The sequence below is a fragment of the Caretta caretta genome, chromosome 7 (assembly GCF_965140235.1).
Source record: "Caretta caretta isolate rCarCar2 chromosome 7, rCarCar1.hap1, whole genome shotgun sequence".
Taxonomy (NCBI): Eukaryota; Metazoa; Chordata; order Testudines; family Cheloniidae; genus Caretta; species Caretta caretta.
In genome coordinates this window covers 70,917,403-70,940,889 of record NC_134212.1, presented here as the reverse complement: position 1 = coordinate 70,940,889, position 23,487 = coordinate 70,917,403, and the positions used below count along the sequence as shown (strand labels likewise).

General features: G+C 39.2%; 1 protein-coding gene across 2 annotated transcripts in view; it reads right to left on the bottom strand.

The window, feature by feature from the left end:
• Positions 1–23,487, bottom strand: part of NRG3 (neuregulin 3) — an 894,861-nt gene that overhangs the window by 498,024 nt on the left and 373,350 nt on the right. For both annotated transcript variants that reach the window (XM_048857225.2, XM_048857226.2), the window contains exon 2: positions 19,799–19,928. In XM_048857225.2, the coding sequence (XP_048713182.1) occupies positions 19,799–19,928 (130 nt within the window). The remainder of the gene's footprint in view (positions 1–19,798; positions 19,929–23,487) is intronic.

The following is a 23,487-nucleotide window of genomic DNA, read 5'->3' as shown; positions in this document are numbered from 1 at the left end:
AGTCTTTTTTCTCCTGGATAATAATGATGATAGTAGCTGTAGAAATGAAAATATGAACTACAAGTCAGTTCTAGACTGAATAGTCTAGTCTTGATAGTCTATATTTTATTCCCAAGACTTGTTCATATTAATTTCTCTCTCTAGCAGAATGTGTGATTAAATTGAAAAGTTTAATAATCAATTTGGGATCATGTATTATATTTAATACCCAATGGTATCAGTGCTTCTTCCATAATATGAGTATGATTAATAAGCAACAGACATTTAATGATGATATATTCTATAAATGATTAAGAGATTTTAAGAGCAGCATTTTGAATCAGTTGAAATCTAGCTTTCAAAGAAATTTCCTGATACTAAGAGGAAGTAATTTAAATCACCTTGATTGTGATATTTTTCAGAGCTTTAAACACACACAAATATATTACATAAAATATCCTGGCAGGAGTCCTAAAAGGACAGGTTGATTAAACCAAATCAAAGTTAACAGGAATTTTATGATACTACCCATTTGGACAAAAGAATCATTGATAACTTTGTAGTACGGAAAATTTTTGACATGCTTTAAATTTTAATAGGGCTACAGCTTATCTTGCCATCAATCCACTTGCAGATTTTTTCTTTTATGTGAATCGTTCTTTCACATGAAAATAAAGAGCAAGATATGGACCATGATGCCTGTCATTGTATGCCTACAGTATACTGTGTGGTGTAAAACACAGTCTGACTATTTACTTGTGGCCCTCATTTGTAACCTTAAAAGTTCAGATTTCAGTTCAGGAACTTGTGTTTGATGGAAATGTTTCTGCATTCACTCTATTCTGTGTCCAGATTTAAAACACAAGTAAGAGGTCCTTTGTTCTGTTTCATGAACCTTCTTCTTAAGAAACTAGATGTAGGGTGTACGTGTTGCATCCATCACTTTCTAAAGAATCCTTGTAGATAAATCCACCTGCTCTTATATTTAAAATACCTTTTTGGATAGAACACCAATCAGACTACAGTGAACAAGAGAGATGGGATCACATATCAATGTACCTCTAAAGGTTTAAGGGGAAGTTAAGAAGAGAAGACATTTCCTTCCTCCACTTGCTTTCCTTCCATCTACTTGTAGCTGTTTTTGTTTTAATGTATGCAAACAGACCTGGAGTCTTAACATTTTCACATCTCCTGAGGAAAATAACGTGTTTTAGTTATTTGCTAATGTTATTCTGAGGAAGTGCACAGCAGGATAACCTGTTCATCAAGACAAAGGGAATTTTAAAGCATCAGGATATCATCATCTAAAGATACATTTTGAACAATAGGCAAAACATTGTTTAACTATTTCTGTTAAATGTTCCCTATCATTTAATATTTGTATTACTGTAGCACCTATGGAGCCCCAGTCATGGACCAAGACCCTGTTTCTGCTCAGCACTGTAAAAAACACAGAACAACAACATGGTCCCTTCACCAAAAAACGTATAATCTAACTATCAGACAAAAGACAACATAAGGATATAGATAGATGGGGAAGTCCAAGTGAATAATTAGAGAATACTGCTTAGTATGATAGGCAGTGGTCTTTGCACAACAACAGCTAACCTGTTAAATATTTTGTAGGCCTCACGGTAGATAGGAGGTGGATAATGAGATATCTGTATGGATGTTTATGGGGAATGCTTCCGAAGGGTGTGGGACAGCTTGGGAGAAAGTACAAAGGTGCTTTATGTAACAATTATAATAGCTTTTATTGAAATATTTCTTTCCTATTGCAGAAAATTTCTGTATTTCAATCAAACTGAAAAAAGAAACTGGTTTTTCTTTTCCAGTTTTCATCAAGGAAACTGAAAATTTTCAGTCAAAAGTGTTCATTTTTTTAAATGAAAAGTGTCTAGGAAGACCACCACCACATGCACAAAGAGTAGTTGATTTTCCAATCCCATTCAGACCTTGGCCTCTTTGCCGAGACTGCCAATTAATGGTGCAAACTGCAGTGTTGATATTGTGATACGGACAGCCTTACCTGCCTATGGACAACTAAGCTCATTTTACATCGACCATTGAACATCCATCGGATGGATACAACTTTCTATTTCCATCACTAGCTTTTCCTGATAGCGAACAATTTACAAAGAAAAGGTATGCTGGAATTATATACACCACGCAGTGCATACGCACAGCAAAAATGATGCCGCTGCAAGAAGCAATGTTTCATAACTTAAACGATCTCACACACCAAAGCTTTCAAGCAAAGAACAGCAGAACATTAGGGTCTCACTATTTCACTCACTGGGTGAAATTCTATGGCCTGTGTTATGATCATAATGGTCCTTCCTAACTTTAAAATCCATTAAGAAGTATTATGAGTTTTCACTTTCAGACATTCACCACTACAGAGACAACATAACTGTAAAAAAGGAATAATATGCAACTAAAGGTAGTAGGTTGGAAGCAGCAATGAAGAGGGCCACAGCAAATTTACAATGCAAAAAGCATGGTTGTTGTTTAGTGGGTTTTTTTGGGGGGGTTTTTTTTTGGTTTTCTTTTGGGGGGGGGGTTACGAGGTGGGTAATTTCCCTTCACCATATTCTACATATATGGTTTGTTTTATGCATGTCATCAATTTATTTTTATTTTCACACAAAAGCAATTCTAACAGCATGACATCCTTCCTTTTTAAAACTGATGATACAATATTAATGTCATGGATGCTTAAGAGAACTGCCTTCCAGAGTATTTGTTATTGGTGCATTTTCAAGTTGTCTTTTACTAATAGCTCTGCTGTAGCATTACAAACGTGTGCAATATAATTTAGCATTAATATATGTATATCAGTCAAATTTAAATGGAATTTAAAAAAAACAGAAAAAACAAGCAATTGATAAGTTTGCAGTAGATCATAAAATAGTCTAAATGAAAGTTGCATTCATCTTTGCTGAAGAGGATTTCAAATAGAAATGGTACCACGCCACAAAATTGAGATCCTGGCCTGGATTTAGGGTCCATATACAGGTTTTCGTTTGGCCTGTTTTAAAGATAGGAGCCATTTCTAGAACTCAGGCCTGGATTTTGAACCCTCCCAATGTTGGAGGGGCATTCAGACACAGGAATTTAATTTGGGCCCATCTCTAAATAGAATCCATGCAATTATCTCTCAATGAACTCACACACTAGAGCTACAAATATTCTTTATCAACCAGATCACTATACTATATCCCAATCTGGGGCGCTGCCCACTTCTGCACAACCTTCTTTCCTTTTCTCATCCCTTTCTACCTACTTGTGTTTCAAGGCAATTGGGGTGGGAATAAAATGGGGATTTTCTGCATGGGGACACTCAGGAAAGCAAAGGCAAAATGATTAAAGGTGAGAAGTCAATGTGCATTAAACCCGTGTGTGGATGATCTCCCTCAGGAGTAAAATGGTCTTGGAGGATAAAGTTACAGTGAACTAAGGAAACTTTACTGCTGAATGAAAGCATCCACATGGGTGGTAATGTGCTTTAATTTATGCACCTTGATTTACCACATTTAGTTGATTTACCTTAACTTTCTTAAGTATCCTAATGTAGACACGCCCAAAGAAGCCAACAACCTCACTTCTTTCATTTAACAGAAAGCTCCTTCTTTGAAGTCCTACAAGAGTCATCTGAGCAGGCCTAACAACTCTCCATGCTCCACAACCCACCAATTATCTGGAGAAAGATAGCATAAGGAAAAGCAGTAGGGAGAATGAAGAGAAAAGCAGTGTTTAAAAAGTAATCTAACTGAAGTTACTACTGCCAGAGTTGGGGTAGCTGACCTGTATGGTTTAATCAGAAGCATATTAAACTCCTGATGCCTGCTTCTGCTCCCTATAGCTGAAGGAATGTGGATGCTATGAGAAGATGAAGCATTACAAAGAAGTACTAGTTCCTTCCCTTACCCTTGGTCCATCACCCTAAACCTGGATGTAGGAGGGACTTTAATATTTAATTATCTAGACATATCTTTAAACATATTTGTGGGAGGAGGGATGACAACTCTGTCCCTGCTTCCTCTTGCTAATCTGGAGAATGGGGGGAGCAAAAGGAAGTATTATATAGGGAAAAAAAGATAATTTTTGGTCTATCCCTGCCCAACCATTTTGCTTACTGTAGCTCAAATATTATTTCCTTGGGCAAGAAGTGAAGAATATCTGTTGTCTGTAACACTAACTACGTACATGGATGCAACACATAATTGAGAGTAGTAGGAACAGCTCAGGGAAGGAGTGGAGACAAAGTAAGATTATGGTGTGCGTGCCTACTTTTTATGAGTGTGCTTAAATAAAAGATCCATTTAAATCCTAATGCCTGCTTACTGAAATTAACCGACAACAATACCATATACAATTATCACTGCAGCAGGAACTGACATGGGCAGAACAGATACTTATTAAAGCTGGTTGGGAATTTTCCAATCCAATGATTTTATATTAGGAGTAATCTGGCCAGGGAGTCCAGACCATAAGGGGTTACAAGAGCATGAGGCAGACAAACTACAACCCCCATGAGGGATCACAGTATCTTAGATTCAAATTAAATGTTGAACTGACTTGAAAAGAAACATTTTGATTCAAGAATCACAAAACCTTTTCTTTCAATTAAAATATTTTTTTTAAAAAAATTCACCTTTTTCAAACTGTAATTACTCTGAACTTTACTTTCCTTGAAAAATATGGTTATTTCACTTTTTGTCCCAAATTGGGATGAAAACAAAATCTTGAAATATGGGAATTTCCCATGAGATGGAAATTCTGATTTTCATTCAGCTATAATATTCCTATTGAAATCAGGCTCAAACCGAACAACTGGTAACAAACCTATCCTTTCAAGAAAGGCCCTGGGAGGTTTAACAACCAGAAATGGCCAGGATCTCAGTTTTATCTCTAATCTAGAAAACTGAGCCTGGTTCTGATCTGTCTTCAATGTAAAACCAATACAATGCAATAAATTACAAAAGTATAAAGCTTGTCTGAGACTGGAAATGTGTCCTTTACCTCCAGCAGCATAGTGCTCCCTAGCATCACTCAAAGCGCCACATGCTGAAATTACCACCACCATGGTATTTTTCATTATCAAAGGCAAACTTGACCCGATCCTACTTTGCCTGTTACACATATAGGACCCTGTAAATAGCTCTTCTCAATTTGATAATACATTAATAAATACACTGGGAAGGATTCATGGAAGTAAGCATTATTCTGTGACCAATCAATTCCTAACTCAGTGAGGTTTCTATTTAATTTATTCCAAAAAGACTTAAATTTTGAAATATTACATTTTAGCTTTGTCAAACTTTTCCTTTATATTGAAAGTGCACATTTAAACCTGAACTCTAGATTTTTCTCAGTTGCTCTTAAGTTAAATATATTTAAGAATATGATTTCAAGAAGAACTAATATTTCATAATGAGGAAGGTTGCAAATGTTTAGATATTTAAAGTAATCCTTTTAGCTTTGTCCCATTGTTTTTTATAAAAGCAGAGCTCACAAAAGATACATTTTAACATGACTCTCTCCGAGATGATACTGAACAATACATTCAGGGGAGAAATAAGGGAAGAGTTTCTGAAGTAAGGAACAGATTACCATAATGTATTTACTGTAAGGAAATTGACTACTGTGGATTGAATCTGCTAGAGTTTTCAAAATACAGACAATCACCAGGGACTTTTTGGGTGGGGGGAGGCAAAAGGACAACATATTTTTCGTCTTCTTTGCTGCAATGCATTTAAATAATGTCTCCACATAAATCTTACAATTCCCAGAGACCCCGTAGTTTCCCCCAACAGTAGTTCAGCTAAGTGACATCACAAGTCTGAACTACAAGGTAAGACCAAACTTGAAACAGCAAAAATGAGAGTGTTTTGAGACACTGCCATGCATTCTCATTAGGATCAACGTCTATTCCCTTGCCTTAGTAAGGTTTTGAAGCGACTCAGGTGTTTGCTTCAAAATCTGGAAATGTTCATACTGTTGGGTCAACATCTTACAACCTAGGAGGTGAGGAGGTGGGGGGTCTAAAAGGAATGCAATTTGTAAATACAACTGCACCCACACACAAAGAAACATGCCTTTTCTCAACAAGCTTGAAAACATTCACATGTCTTTCCAAACTGTCAGCTGAAGATAACCATCTGATTACCATTATACTCCAGGCCATAAAAAAATGTGCAATAATAATTATTGCGAGTATAGGAATTCAAACTAAAGTACCTATGTATCTTTTCTCTGTTACATCAAATCGGCTAGTCTTCTGAGAATAATTTCCAGATATCACTTGCTATCTTCTGCATCTAGTGTTGTATCTGATTTACATTTTAATAATGCAACTAACAATACTGAACCAACACTGCGGTTCATTATAATGTCTACATTTAGTAACTACATGCTGTACCTTCCACAGCCATCTCACGAGACTAATAGGCAAGTCTTATGATGCAAAACTTTTGACACTAGCTTTTTAGAAATACAGTATACTTGTAAAGTCCCTGGTTTGCCATTGGACAAAGGGGCAAGCTAAGGCAGAGATACAGGCCAAGACGTTGAAACAACAAAGACCTTTTTTTGCAATTGTTCTGTGATCACTCCGCCAGAACTAGATGTTCTTGGTGGGTACCTCTACCAAGTCTCTCAAAGTCACAGGCCAAGGCCTCTACAATGCTTGTGAGGAGTTTGTTACGACATGCAATAACAGACCAGGCACTCGTTTACCACAGATGTATAAGAACCTGCTAAAACAATGTTCAATAATCCACAATCATTGACTACAATTGAGCGGTCACCTTATATCAGCTGATAATCTGCCTTTTTTATTTTCACTATATAGCATCTTCATATATGAAATTATTCACTGTGAATATATTATATATATACACATACACACACACATACACGCACGCATTGGGAAACAGATGAGTGGTTAGGTCAGTGGACTGGGGGAGGTTAGAGCTTTGACTGTCTCTCTGTGACAGTGGGAAGTCACTGCACCCACGTGTGCATCATTTTCTTCATTTTTAAACTGAGCGTAAAAATATTGTTTGTTTTCACTTCCAAATTAATTTCAGTGTATGGCTGATTCAGATGCATTTTCTGTTGGTTGTTCCATGTAGTTAGTATTGGTTGTTTTTTTGTTTGTTTTTTTAATTCGTCAGTTTGATTGGCAAGAGAATTAGATTTCATCTCCTGCTAACCTTTTACCTCTAAGGATTCTGGGACAACGTCTGTGAGAAAATGACTAGATTTGGCATTGCTACCAGTTTTAACGTGCTTATCATGCTGATGAAGAGGAGAATTTAAATGAGAGATTTCAAAATGTCTGATTGACACACATTGCAAAGTCCTTCATTGCCTAAGGGAGATAGAGGGGAATAAAAATAAAAAGAAAAGGCTGCCTCATTCTAGGATCATATGGAAGTGAGGGTTTTTTTTCTCCATGTGTTACTGATTGATCATTTGGACATGTTCGGTTGAACATAGCTGCAGTGTGATTGGTGTCGTTTAGTAAAGTATGTGCTTAGTATGTGTACTTGATATTTGCAGCTGTGATTTCTTCAGGATTGTTTCTAGAAACATGTTTAATTTTTGTACATAAAAGAGTCTATGCTGAGTGCTTTGTCTTTTAATTATAGGCTTTGGAGGGTATGTGTGAATGGGGCTCTTCTGGGCTGTTACGATAATCTTTGTCAGGGAAAGAAGATCTTTGGGAGCCCTTTTTTGGCATTTGTTTGTATCTTGGTAATTCCTAGTCTCCCACCTCTTAATTCTCCATTCATGTTACAGACAGCATCTACTGAATGGTAGTTTCTTTTTGTAGGTTTTTGTAATTGTATTTTTCTTTAAGTTTGAGGGAAGGATTGCAGTTACAAGGCAGTTAGTTTCTTTCATAAACAAACTGGATCTAGACCCAGCATTTTAAAAAGAAAGTTGATATGTTCTACAGCATGAGCTTGATTCATCTCTATCAGTGGGCATGTGTCACTCAGACACAATGGCTTTAACCAATGCTCAGACTTGGATTACTGGCAGATGGATAAAGAAATTCCTTCAGTCCCTGCAGATGTGAGGATAAGGTCAGAGACGGATTTATACCAGCAGCAGATAGTCCCTGCCAATGTGGGATGAGCCAATTTTAAAGTAGTATTGTTTTCTTATCTCCCCAGTCACATCCACAGCCAGGAGAACCAGGGATCATTAGCATTCACAGGGAAAGCCTCCCTCACCTACTCAGTTGGCAGGTATGCTTGTGGGATGTCTCCTCTGCCCTCCCCTGTAAGACCAGGTTGAAGCATCAGGGCAGTGGCCCATTGTACCACCCAGATGCTGATCCATATCTTATTTCAATCCAAAGGCTCACAGTGACTTCAGTGTGAATTGGATCAGGCCCCTTCAAAATGTTACATATGGTGTCCTTGCAGGTTTCAGTCAAACTATTCATGAACTCATTGGATTGGATTATTAATTGTCCTGGACGCTGATAGTCTGGGAAAAATACTCTGTTCGGGTAGTAAGGATATGATGATTTCATTTGGCAACTATTATATACACACACATGTTCCCATTGTGTGCTTTAATAAAATGGAGCCCTTTTAAAAAGAAAAGTAACTCATATCACTGTCTCTCTCCATTTATGTATACTGGTTCAAATTTATAATCGCTATATCTGGTCTGGATCCCAACAATAACTTTGGATCATTATGTGTATACAGCATTTATTTCCTCATCTATATGTTCATCAGGGCTTTGGGGAATATTAATTTGAATATTTCAAATAATAATAATGGACTTTGACTTTTATTTCCCCTGTCTGTGTGGGGCACTGTTTAAATCAATTGAACTATCCAAATGAGGAATTAAAATATGTAGGCATCCATTTTATTTGTACAATGCTGTATCTTTAATCCTTTGATTGCACCTTCATTGGTGATTCATAAGATGAACCATGTGTGTAAGCTTCAGTGCTTACAAAAATAGGAAGGGATTCAGAAAATTAAACAGTTTAGTAAACAAAGTTGTCCAAAGGGAAATCATTAACAAAAGCTGATCTGCTGAAGGTGCTCAGTGGAAAGTAAAATTACTCCATTACATAAAGCGCTAGACACTACGAATACTGAGTGTACTACCTGGGAGGAAGGAAATATCTTTTTGTAGAAGGCAGCAATTTTGTTGCTCTTTCTAAAATGAAAAAGTTGTGGTTTTGCCCCACAATACTGACAGACTGATGTGAGTCAGGTTTTTCCTTTCAAACTATATTAATGTTGGACAAAATTCTGGCCCCTCTGCAATCAATGGGCATTTTGCCACTGATTTCAGTGGAGCCAGCATCTCACTGAAGATGTAATAGGGAGAGTGGTATGTTCATGAGTGAAACAAAGACCAGAGTAAGAGGGTGTGAAGGAGGAAGTAGTGGACAGTTAGCAGGAAGTTTTAGCATCAGTATCAGTAATTATCACTTGCCCCTTGTTTATGGCCATGATTCAGGAAACTGCTTAAGCATATGCTTAACTTCAATCACATTTTAAGTCCCATTACCATCATTGGGTCTTAGCCATGTGCTTAAGAGTGAGTTTTTCAAATTGCACAGAGGGCGGATAAGCACCTAACTCAAATTTATATCTTTGAATATTTCCCCCAATTGCTTCCTGAATTGGAGCATAAAGATGCATACATATGGTCCTGAATTGAACAGTGGACTTGTGGGAGGAGCTTGAATATGATTCCATATGTCATGCTCTTCTCCAGCTCGGATACATATTTTTTCAAACAGAAATATCTTATAGTAGACACTGAGGGAACCAAACACCATGTAAATGGAGTAATTCAGGAGGAACTCCTCCAGGATGAAGAATTGTTACAATTATACACATATCTAAATTCTCAGGTGTCTCTATATTAAGAACATGCTAAATTAAGATAGCTAATATAACAGTATAAATGGACTGCATTTTATCCATGCTGCTGCTTAAATATATGCAAAATGCATATCTGCATTACTGTTTCAAAAAGGATAGTCAAGACATTTTTTATAATTTCAGTCATTTTTACTGTTTAATACATATATTTAAGCCTGAAATGAAATTTGTTACTGCTCTTTTTTCCCCCGACCACATGTATTTGTTGATTTGGTAAGTTTACTTGCAAGAGTTAGTCTGCTAGCTTTGTTTATTTTGTTTTAATTTAATACTAAGAAAAAGATATTGAAAACATAAGGTGCGCAGGAGGCAGCGTTACTAACCAGGTCAAATTTAAGTATGGGCACAGAATTTGGTTCCAAATCTAAACTAGGCCTAGGGTTCTGGTCAAATGATCTCCAAATCCCACATGCTGATCTTGTGAAATTTCTGCCCCAAAGGGCAACAATCTTGTAAGATTTGATGACAGCAGAAGTTATTTCCACCCTCTTGAATAACAGAAAACTCACAAGGTTGAGTGTGTTGGGAGACTTCTACCTTCTTAAATCCCATCATAACTGGGTCTAGAAATCAGGTTCCTTCCTAATTCATATCTACGATGAACAAAAATTTTATGATAGATCTATAGAGTTAAAGCTTTCTAACTCCAAATCAAAAATTCAAGGGCAAGAGGCTGGAGAAGAGAGCGGAAGTGAGGATTCTGGAATTGAGATTCTGGTTCAAGCCCAACTCTAAATAAAACATCTGTCAACACACAAACTCACAGAATTGCATGAATTTAGAAAATCAAAAAAGTAGGTGGGTGTGGTGGGGTGGTGCTTCACCCCCATGCCAGATTGAGCTGCGCAAGGCATCAGCCAATCAGGGAGAGCCTGCTAGAGAGCCAATCAGGGCCAGTATTACAGCCAGCCAATCAAGGCTAGGCTAGGCCCTCTATAAAGGCTGCCCAGGAAGGGAGCAGGCAGTCTCTCTCAGGCCTTCAGAGGGTGAAGGTTTGTCTCCTGTGTGAGGAGACTAGCACCAGGGACAGTGCAGTGCTGGGCAGGTTGGGGGAGCAGAAGGGAACTCCCACCCAGTACCTGCCGGGCTGTAGGCCCTGAGAAAAAGGGCCTAGCTGGTGCAAAGGGGCCACAGCCCCGGGGAGAGAGACAGACAAAGGGAGAGAAGGAGGGCAGGCAGGCTGCTGCCAAAGGGTCCCTGGGTCAGGACCCAGAGTAGAGAGTGGGCCTGGGTCCCCCCCTATCCCCTTGCACTTCCACCTGGCCGTTTGGAGTGGCCATCATGGACTGCACCAGACCCCTGCCAAAAGGGGTTAGACTTTGGGGTGTGGTTGCCATTGTGGCTGGGGTGAAGAGAAGGACTGCTGATAACACCAAACCCCTGGAAGGGGCTGAGACTGGAGCAGCAGGCACTGCAAGCTGGGAGCAGTGGGCACTGCAAGCAGGGAGCAATGTGGGTCAAGACACCAATCTAGGGTGAGAGACACATTGGCTTAAAAAAAAAAGAAAAAATGGGGGGAGGGATTGCTCAGTAGTTTGAGCATCGGCCTACTAAACCCAGGGTTGGGACTTCAATCCTTGCAGGGGCCATTTAGGGATCTGGGGTAAAATTGGGGATTGGTCCTGCTTTGAACAGGGTGTTGGACTAGATGACCTCCTGAGGTTCCTTCCAACCCTGATATTCTATGGGACACCACCAGCAGAGGGCACTCTACATGAACTGAAATAATTCCCAGGGTGAACAGCAGGAGGTGCTGCGGTGGTGAGTCCCAAACCCATCACAGTGGGGTTATGAACATAATCTGTTTACATGCCTTTGATCAGGTTTTTGTTTGGGTTGTTTTACTGACAGTTTTGGTGATATCATTTCAGAAATAATTCTGCTCTTGGATAGGCACGCACAGCGCTCATGACTTCTGTTTGAGTCATATGCACATATGAAGTTCTGGACAGAATCTGGTTCTTAGACCCCAGTTCAGCAAAGCATTTAAGGGCATGATTAGCTTTAAGCACATAAGTGGCTCCACTGAAGTCAATTTTAATTTTAAAGTTAAACACATGCTTAAGAGCTTTGCAGAATGGGGGCCACACTGATGTAATATAATCATATTACAAGTGGCATAACAATAGTCTGGAGAAACTTATGATGTTTCAAGTCCATGTGAGTTTTTCTAAAGTAAACAGTGAAACATTCAAGCTGATGATGTTTGTAACTACTTACATTTACGCAATGTGCTACAGATATGTTCACTAACCCTTGGTTTTCATGGCATAGATTGCTTTCTTTTCTAAATCCTTGCAGTTTTACTTAAGGTTGTCAACTTAATAGAATGTATTTTGCTTGAATGAAACTAACCTTGCAATATTGTGACACCAATAAAATATTTGTTTACTCAATGCTATTCAATCATATATTTTCAGATTTCACTTTACTTATGTTGGAAAAATCTAGTATAATTTTATGGTGTGTAATATACAATGGGAGTCATACAGAAGAAGGTAGCAGATATTGTAAAAGACCATTAAGTTAGACACTAAAATCCTCGCTCAGATGACAAGTTGTTTCACAAAAACTGAGAAACAGTTTTTTTCACACAGACTTCTCTTTATCCTTCTAGTTTTTCAGTTCATGCTGAAGTACACTTGCCAGATCATGCTCAGTACTTGTTTAAACCATTGTCTTTTGGATCTTTTTTCTGCTAACTTGTCAATAGCAAAGAATACAGCTGGATCACAATTGTAGCAGTGCAAAAAATTCACAATGAAACTTAACACTCACCTAGTTCTGAGTTGTTTCAACATGGAATTTAAGTCTATCACCTGCAGGTTTCAAATCTTTCCAGTGAACCTTTGGGCAACCCTGGGCTCACTTTTGAGTTAACATGTTCTAATTATTGTGTTAGATCAAAACCAGGTGCAATTTCCAATTTAGATGGAAGTTCCTGGAGATTGTGGATGAGATGGAACCTGAAACTCACAATCTAAATTGAATGTGGGGTGGAAGGGGCGCGAGAACATCTTGTTCAAAACCAAATTTTCATAAAATCAGTGTAAAAAGGAAAATGACCATGCTTCTACCTATGCCACAGAATTTCTACCTCTGATACAATACAGCTAGACTAGATCACTCATGTTAATTTGCTTTGAAACTCCTCACACAATCAAAGTTAGTAGTGGCTAGGAAAGACCACCTGGGAAATCCACACTGACCCCTTGTATTTTGCAGTACTTTTCTGTCTGTACATTCACATGTACAACTAACCAATTTTAAGTTGTACGGATTGTACATAGTCTATCCCACTTTTAAAAAAGTCTCTCTAAGCTGCAGTTTTATAATAGCCTAGATCCTAGTTTATTTCCAAAATGATCAGAGATTGTCCAATATAACACATCTGCACATTGTAAGGCTTATAAAAACACTATTCTAGGGGATTTAAATCCTCTTCGGAGCTTTAATAGTGATAAAGATGGACTTTTTAAAAATTGAATTTAGTTGTACAGTATTATTTTGCTTTCATTTAACTCCATATGGCTATTACAGTTGCATGCCATTACTGTGCATTGTAGAGTGCTTTTCCTTCATGGACTCCCAGCTGTTATAAAATGTACAACAATTATGAAGAGCCAATTCTAGCTTTATACTATATTTAAAATATTTGAATTTAAGCTAGTTGTCATATCAACTATCTTTTTTGGGGGGGGGAAGAAGAATTGACATTCACATAACCTTCAAAATACAGAGAATCAATATGAAAATAATGTTAACATACAACTGAAATATTAACACACTAGAAATTTAACATTCAATACAATGCCGTCACCTAATTTAGACAGCCTCTTTATTCTCCACAGAAAAAAGTTATCCTAATGTTGGTGCTCGGTAATGACTGCTGTATAATCAAGATGAAGAGCAGTAACTGGGTGGCACACACATGTGAGGACCAGGCAGATTTTGGAGACTGCCTAGGTTTATATTTTTACACACTCACCCACCCCACCAAGATACCTGTGTACTGGAGATAATACAGCAGCTTCTTCTATATTTAAAAAGGGGCAGTGTGCAAATCTGCAGAGTGAACCAAAACAGAGGTTGGGAAGGAGACAGTGCACAAGGACTACATCTCTCTGAAAATGCGTTTATCACAGAGATGGCATTAGAATTCTCTCCCCCGGATCCCTAGTTTCTGCAAGGGTTCTAGTCAACAACCTCAGCCCATTCTATAAAGGGTCAAACCTTTTCCTTTGTTGGGTTTTGGGGGTTCCTCTCCTCCTTGTGTTTATGTTCTATGGAAAGGAACCATCAGGACCTTTCCTTTTTCCAGTCCTTACTGAGAGTTGAGCAAAAGAAAAGGCAGAACAAAATAACGTAACCCAGAAGATAGGGGCTTGAAAGCTACAAATATTCTCTAAAACAGGGGTCGGCAACCTATGGCATGCGTGCCAAAGACAGCACGTGAGCAGATTTTTTTTTTTTTTTAATGGCATGCTGCTGGCATTTTTTAAATGCCACCAGCCTGCTGCCGAACCCAGGCCAGGACCCCAGCAGGCAGCAGCATGCCATTAAAAATCCTTCCCACCCCGGCCCACTCTTCTCAACCCCCTGTGCCCCATCCCCACAGGGACAGGGTGAAGAAGCTTGGTCTGCAGCAGCTGCTGCAGGGCAGGCAAGCTCCCCCCTCCCCGGCCTCTTCCCCCAGCATGCTGGGTTCCTGCCCCTCCTCCTCTCCCTCCCTGCCCCCGATCCGCTGATGGCCCCTGCGAGGAGGGGGAGAAGCAGAGCCGCAGCAAGCTCGCTGCTCCGGGGAGGAGGCGGGTACGGGGCCTTGGGGAAGGGGGGTGGAATCAGGGCAATCCCCTCCAGCCCCCTGCCATGAGCCACTCCGGCAGGGGGCTGGAAGCACCCTCACAATCCCAGCCCTCTGCCCTGACTCCAGCACCCACACCCTGAGCCCTCTGCCCTGACTCCTGCACCTCCTCACACACCCAGCCCCCCCCACACTCCATGCCCTGACTCTTGCACCCCCTATATTCTCACCTCCACCCTGAGCACCAAATGGGAGCTCCTGCACCCCCCCTCCCCACATTCCCACCTGCACCCCTCGCACCAAATGGGAGCTGCTCAGGTAAGCACTCCACACCCAAACCTCCTGCCCCAACCCTGAGCCCCCTCCCTCATTCTAGCTTCTGGCCAGACCCTGCACCCCAAACCCCAGCCTGCTCCTTCACCCCCAGCCTTGTGCTCAGTGCACCCCCACCCTCAGCTCAGTGCAGAGAGAGAGGAAGAGAATGGGCTAGAACCAGGGAGAAGGTAGGTACCCACTCTGCGTGGGCAGCGCTGGGATCCCAGACTGGCAGCGGGCTTAGTGGGGACGGCAGCCGGGACCCTGGCTGGCAGGAGCCGGCAGACAGAACCCCAGACCGGCAGCGGGCTGAGTGGCAGCAGGCTGAGCTGCTCAGCCCACTGCCAGTCTGGGGTTCTCACTGCCGGCCCCTTGCCAACCGGGGTCCCAGCTGCAGGCCCTGCTCAGCCTGCTGCTGGCCTGGGTGAACAGAACCCCAGGCTGGCAGCGGGCTGAGAGGGCCGGCAGGGGAAGATCAGCATCTTAAATTTATTTTTAAATGAAGCTTCTTAAACATTTTGAAAACCTTGTTTACTTTACAATAGTTTAGTTATATAATATATAGACTTGTAGAGAGACCTTCTAAAAACATTTAAATGCATCACTGGCACGCAAAACCTTAAATTAAAGTGAATAAATGAAGACTTGGCACACCCCTTCTGAAAGGCTGCCGACCCCTGCTCTAAAATAAAACCTTATTTAAAAGGAAGACACAGAAAACGTTATTTCAGACACCAGAATCTACATTTAACTTGGTTTGTATACAGTCAGATAAATAGCATGTTGGTTGCTCAACAATTGACCCATTATTTTATAAACTGATATACAGATAACCTTATCACAGATTCAGCAAATGAAGCTGTTTGCAAAAATCAGGTATAAAAAATCAGACAACATATGTTTGTGCTACCTCTAAATTTACAACTTAAGACTTCAGTTTTAAGAAAAAGCATCCCTATTCAGTAAGTGAACTTCAGCCCAGGGAATAGCTATGTCCAAGAAGTTTTTTCTAGTGCCAATCTACACAATTTATGGGCAGGCTAATGCTATCATACCTTAATATTTCTGAACACTAAACACACATATTTGAAAATAGAATGCAAAATCAGCACAAAGAGCATCCTTGTTTATGAATAGATGTGAGAATCCAAGAGAAACTCGGTGGTTTTCCTCCTTATACACATTCCTATCTCTAAGTATTGGCACAAGTTAGAATTTCAACCAAACATGGCTATTGAAACTACTGTTTTCTACCATTCTCTATTTTAGTTGAAGAGTGAGCTAACAGCTGGTAACTAGGAATGAGCCCAAATACTTTCATACCTTGGGGTGCCAAACAGGATCAGGGGGTTTTTTTTAGATCATTCTCTAAGTATAAGATACACTAGAGGAACTGGACACAAAACTCCATGTGTGTATCACAGCAACAGTGGCCTTCAGCCACCTTCGTACCTCATTCTGGGAGTTCAGATCAGTCCCTGGCAATTTAGAGCAGCCCAGATGCTGCTTTAAATTTGCCAGTTTGGAGCAGATCCCAAAGGAAAAGTTATGTCAGCAGGGATTGGCAGCGTGTATCATTCCCTAGCCATGCATTCTTTTGCTCCCTAATCCAGTGGGGATTGGGAGGGGTGGCACAAAGGAGCTATAATGGCTTTTCTCAGCTCATGGATTCCCCCATGCTGATGGAATCCCCAGCCACCCATACAGGAAAGCTTTAAACTCCCTTTGTGCTGCCAGTGGCATAATGGCAGAGCTTGGATGGTCAAACATCTTGCTCAAAATCTTTAATAATTGCTGAAAGAACTATTAAAATTTGTTTCTACGGAAACAGCACTCCTATACTTATACACTCTCACAAAAAAGTTATCAGATGAAATATTTAACATAGTTGTGACCTGAGCAATGTGAGCCCAACGATTGTGTCAACATCAAGGTCTGCAAAATTCAGATGTTCTGCTTGCTTAACTCCCTTTGAAATAAATAGTTCTACTCATGGATCAGATGCAGAATCAAACCCTAATGAGAATGTATTATATAACTTAGTTTTATCTCTAAATCTTGAAGATGGTGTATGGTGATATAACAGAATGACTAACATCAATGCAAGTCACATAATACTCTCATAAACCAGAAAAATTGCTAACTATTTTTCGGTACTCGTCAGCTGTACTAATGTTACCAATGGCATAAGTGCTAATGAAGTTGTGTTTACTACTGTCTCAGAGCAGACTAATGTGACACAGCAGGAAAAAATGCCTATACCCCATCCACACTAGTGCTGACACCATTGATGGCACTGGTGCTGGGGGGAAAAGGTACAAATTTTCCGAGTGAAGTCATGTCAGGAAACCTGAATCCTAGCCTCAAAATTTAGAGGACAAAGTAATTATTGCCCCGTTCAAATAGGGAGTCCATATCGGATGCTATGTTATAATAAATTCAGTTTATTCAGGGCAAAGATGATGTTGTTGTCTCAGATATTTAGTGAGAGATGCCTCCTTATATACTTTGGGTACCTCGTAACCTTATGGAAAAGGTACAGAATTTAACAGAACATGCTAAACTTTCTATAGGTTTTTTTTGAACCACCTTTTATAGATTACTATGAAGAATTCTATTATGCTATAGAATTTTTTTAGAAGATCCAAGCATGTATAAAAGACCTTGTTCGTTCTTAAATTTTGTAAGGTTTAGAGTAATTTCTACAGAATCCTATTACAGCATTTCCCTTGAGTCTTATAACTGTGTGACGCATCTTTTTCCTGTGGGCAAAGCAATGCAGGAGAAGAAGGAAGGTGAAGATATCTCACCCACACAATGATGGATAACTCAATATTCTCTCTCTCGTATGTCATGGCCAGAAGCCTGAATGGACCCGCCAGTGATTCTTATTCACGTGAGAAACAACAACATGAAATAGTGGTTTTCTGTAATAGAGTACCAGTATCAGGAAAACTGCAGTACCAATGCCATATCATTATTCTGAGAGAACCACCATTTAAGTGACATTATGGCCACAGTGAATAAGCAAGAACTTGGGGAGGACAAGCCAAGTGAAAGACCTTGAAAGTGAAACAAAGAAAATAGCAGTTCATTGTCCATATTTATTCCTGATGGTATTTAATCAATATAACCCATATACAATTACAAAAATAGACTGTGCCAAATATCCACTGACAGAAATGAGCTGGCTAACAAGGACCATATTAACTTCCACTTGCTTATTTTTTGTTGGTTTTGTTTAATCTGCCTCCACAGAAAAGTACCCAAATATTTGACAGATTCCCTACACTGTAGTTTTCTTAATGTCCAAATGAAGGCTACAAATTGCTTACCTGCCTTAATAAAACAATTTTTAAAAATAGGTATACAATTTCATGATGGTTTGGTTAGGAGATGTCATCCTTTTTAATGCTGCATGATTCAGAAGAATTAATTTAATAAGTGTGTCATAGGAGAAGAGTAAATAATGGAGAGAGATGAATGATCACTGAAGCATATACAAATTGAAAGGGAAAACAAATTACCAGCACAACACTAAAAATCAAAAGCTTTGAGGGATATCTTTCTGATAATTTGATTGGTGCATTAACCTTTAACAGCCCAACTTTCAAACATGGGCACTCAAAGAAGAAGGGTGAAATTTTCTAAAGTGCCTAGATGATTTAGGACCTTACAAGCCTAAATCTCATTGAAAGTCAGTGGGACTTAAGACCTTAAGTGCCTAAGTTATATTTAGGCTCCTAAATTAGCTAGGTGTTGCAATGCTAAGTGCAGGAATGCCTAAATACTTTTAAAAATCTGAGCCTTAGTCTCCAAGTTACGTAGGTGCTTTTGAAAATTTTACCACAGCATTCTCTCATATATGGATGTCTCAGTTTGGCATTTACACTTGTAAATATCCATTTTATATGCCTGTACTGTATGCCAATTAAAGTGCCCAAAAAGGAGGATTTGAATGTTCTTGTTATCTGATCCTGTTTCAGATGGGTTCTATTTTTAAAATATTTGGATATTTAAAAACAAACACGGATGTCTGCATTATTTTCTCATTTGTTTTCATTTTGAGGACAGAGTTAAAGGATTCCTTCTCTTCCCTCTGCCCCACTTGTATTGGCCAGAATCTCTGATATTTATTACGATGAATCACTTTTTCAGCAATCTTTAAAATCGCTTCAAAAAATCGCTTCAAAAATCACATACCTTTCTGGTGTTATATAGAAATTAATAGACAAATAAGAATAAAGGAGTCAAAATGCACATAAGCTTCACAAAGGCTCCACAACCCTTTTCTCCAGTGCAGCGTGTCAGATATAACTACTGTTAATCCGTTAGATTCATGACCAGAGCTTTTTTCCCTCGTTGAGCACTAGCATCAAAATGCTGATCTGACTATGCAAATACATGGAAACTGATCATTTAAAACATCAAGTTAAGATAATTGCTTAAAATTGTCCAAATAAAAATAAATTTCTGTATCTCTGCTGGATTGTCATTTTGGAAAACACTAGGATATTAAGAATTATTCTCATCAACGCAGCCAATCAAAGCATTGCTGCTTCTTTCCCTACTTTAGTCCTACAAAAATAACACTACAGATTAGAAAACTCAAGCAAGACAGACCCAATCATCATACTTTCCACTAGTTTGTATATGTTCATGTGACTTCTAGGTCAATATTTATTTTGTGAATGTTGTATGCTTGGATATTACCAAATCTTTTGGCAAGTTTTTTGCCAACACATTTGGTGCAGTGACTTACCGGCAGTGTTTGTGTGATCCTGTTAAGGTTTCAATCACAAAGCATTCCCCATCATTGAGACAGTATGCAAGATCTTTATCTTTGCATGGCTTAAAGTGCTCAGATCGCTCAGTGGAATACGTTGTGGTATCTGTGGACAAAACATAGGAAAAGAAATGCCATTAGACTACCATCAAAATGTAGGATGCCATTAAAAATTGCTTTAAAGACCTTTGGAATCTAGTCCAACAATCATGTTTACATACAGAAGTGCCAATTTAAATCCATGTTAAATGACAAAATGATGTTGCACTGTCCACTGCATTGATCAATTTCCATTAAAATTTAGTAATTTTTCCCTTTGTTGCTATACTTTCAGAAATGTGTCATATTTGACCTGTGGCTTCTGCAGCAAAGTATCACAGAAATAGCAACGTTTCACTGTTAGACCATCCACGTTTATGGAGAGAACAACAGGCACAGTTTATTTCCAGTTAGAGCTGGTTAAATTTTTTGAATTCAACTTTTCTTCTTCTGAAAAATGGCCTTTTTTATTTTCAAAAAAATTCCAGTACAAGTCAAACAATCTTCAACCATTAAGAAGAAGAGGTAAAAAGAGCCTACTCAAGATTCTCATTCAGAAAGGGCCTGGATTTCAGACCCCTTTCACCTAAGCTGTGTCATTTTCAGGGATATAGTCTTCCAGCTGTATGGGAAACATGTAATGACTAAGTTTTAGAGGAACACAAAACTTAGTTTAAGCTATAGAAGGAAAAACATGGAAGTAGACAATTGAATATAGTCTTAAAATTTGGCCTCCCTTTCTGCTGCCGGATCCATTTAAGAACCCCACCCCTGCCCAAAAAAACAAACAAAAACCAAGCCCAATTTCTGCAGTTTTTTCACATGTTTGGCATTTCTGATTACAATACGCTGCTGCAAAAGGTTAAGACCAAAAACAAAAGAAGTCCCTTGCAATTTAAACACATTTCTTATCCCTCACTCTAACCGCCCCTCCCTCCACCACCACCACCCTCCAGATTGGCCATGCTCAAAACAACTTTCATTTAATAACATTCTACAGCTGGCAGCAAACTGCTTCATTAGCTTTCTTTGTTTTCCCCCTTTGTGAGAAAAGATAGTTTGAAGCATTTATTCACTTAAATTCAACTGCTCAGAAGTACAGGAAGCACAAGAAAGAAAAAAAAATTGACTTTATACTACAGTCTTGACTACTTTCTAGAGAAGTACTGAGAAATATCACTATGACTGTCATTTTGGGGAAGTACTGTCGAAGTTTAAATGCACTATGCGGTTAATTTGTATTTTAATGCAGTTTACTGTACACAGAAGTCAGCTTTAACCATATAGCCGTGTCTTCATTAGAAATACTTATACCAGTGTAGTGACACTTACGCAAACCCCACATATAGTGCTCAAAGGAAATATGGGGAAGCTGCACCAACATAAACCCCATGTAAAAGTCGGATATGCACTTTTTCCAAGGAGATATACAGAAAGTAGTACATCTTGCTCTAATCCTGTACCCTCTCAGTTTGCCAAATTCAAGTGAGACCAGTGTTCATTTTCATTGCAAAGCAAAATCTTCCTGCTCAGAAACCCGTTCCTTGTTTAGGTACAAACATTTTATATTCAGATCTTTGCCCCAACTTAAATAGGGTCTTCAAGACTGTAAACTGTGTGTGTGTGCACGCGTGCTGCAAGTTCTACCAGAATTCATATAACGAGCAAATATAAGTTCATGGTCAGAGTAGTTTGTTTTTTAAATTTACGTATAAGGCTCCACAATAATTATGATTAACATGCTAACTGAATTGAGAGAGAAGAGGAGGCAAGACTCATGGAACAATGACCTTCAGCTCCAGCTGCTCTGCAACAAGGCCCAAAGTTGGAGATATTCATGGGGAGAACCAGAGAAAGCTGACAATATGGTTGGCATATGCAACATTAATTGGGACAAACTGTGTGTCTGAGGAACAGGATTGCATTGAAGGCCGTGGAAGTATACACAATATACCACTTTCATGAATATCGTCTCACCTCTTCTTCTCTATATTGGGTTTGCTCATGCTCTATGAGGTGCCACCTGGGAGCAGTCCCTGCAAATGTGTAAATTCCTTGTATGGGGAAGGTTAACATAAAGAAGATCTCTGTATCTTCCACATCCCCATGCATAAGGGGCAGGAACAGTCTGGCTCCTTAATGTGTAAAGAATTTTGTATCTGTTTTGGGAATTGGAATCATGTCCCTTGAGTTCTCCGTTCAGTGTTTTCAGCTGTAGATATGAAGGATGACTGGGTTTCTAAGAGATTAGAATTTTAGTTATCTTGTTTCCCCACGATGTTACATGCTTTTGTTGCAGCTTCATTATATATTTAAAATACATGTTTAGAACCATAGCCAGGAATTTAGGGGGGAAGTGGGAAAGTATTATAGGGGCTACAAATATATGTTTGAACTCTTCCTAACTGGACTCTTCCTTAAGCTGATTACTTTGAAGGATCCTTCTTTTGTAACTGATCTCTACCACTCTCCACCCTACTGTCAATACTAAAGTTCCCTTCCCCTGAATGAATTGCCTCTGAAGTTCCCTACTCTTGGTTTAGCTCAAGTTCTTGTGGGCAGCTGACATGACACCATCAAATTAGGCCTGAATAAAGACTGGGAGTGGCTGGATCACTACAAAAAATAATTTTCCCTCTGTTGATATTCTCATCTTCTTGTCAACTTGGAAATGGGTAACATCCACCCTAATTGAATTGGCCTCATTAGCACTGATCCCCCATTTGGTAAGGCAACTCCCATCTTTTCATGTGCTGTGTATTTATACCTATCTACTGTATTTTCCACTTTATGCAGCTGATGAAGTGGGTTATAGCCCACGAAAACTTATGCCCAAATAAATTTGTTAGTCTCTAAGTTGCCACAGGGACTCCTCGTTTTATTCAAAAATATTTAACTGTTGGGGTTGGAAGGCTCTCATGCAGACCATATGTTCTCATAAGGGATATATAAATGCCAATAACCCATGGCTTGGTTCCTCTATTTTGCTGAGCTGCCACCCCCCTTAGTTACTGATAAGATTAGTAAATGTAGCTGTTCTTCCCTATAGCTCCATCCTTCTAATCCCCTTTGGACTTAATTCATGCCTATTTTATATTAAGTATAAAGTAATCTAGTGGTGGGTAAGCTGAGCTCCTAGTGCTAAGGCCAGTCTGTGGCCTCTTGAACAAATCCTTTGCAAGTAGAGTCAATCTCCAACAGAACTATTTCACTCAGAGAATGTCAAATGCCAGGGATCGTGGATTTCTGCTGGAACCCTTCCTGCTAAGTTAGGGTGCAGAATTTCTAGGTTCGTTTCTCACTTTCCTTTTTTGTCTCACATTCTCTGCAAAGCCAGTCAAGGAGCAGCATGAATGATTCTCGTGGTCCCAGCTTGAACAACCTGTTTTCAGAGGTCATTGATTAGCAAGGGGAAGCAGAATTGGGTTTAAGTTTCATGGACAGAATTTCAGATCCTTCATTTAGCAGTTTGGATTTTAGGACCTTAGTTCAAAACTTAAGTTGTTTGAAATATAAAAATGAGTGAAACATTTAGTAGGCTTTTTTTAAATTGAAGTATTTTTGTACAGTGTTTCAGTCTAAAAGTATTCATTATATTCCTCTTATTACCTTTTCTCTCCTAACCC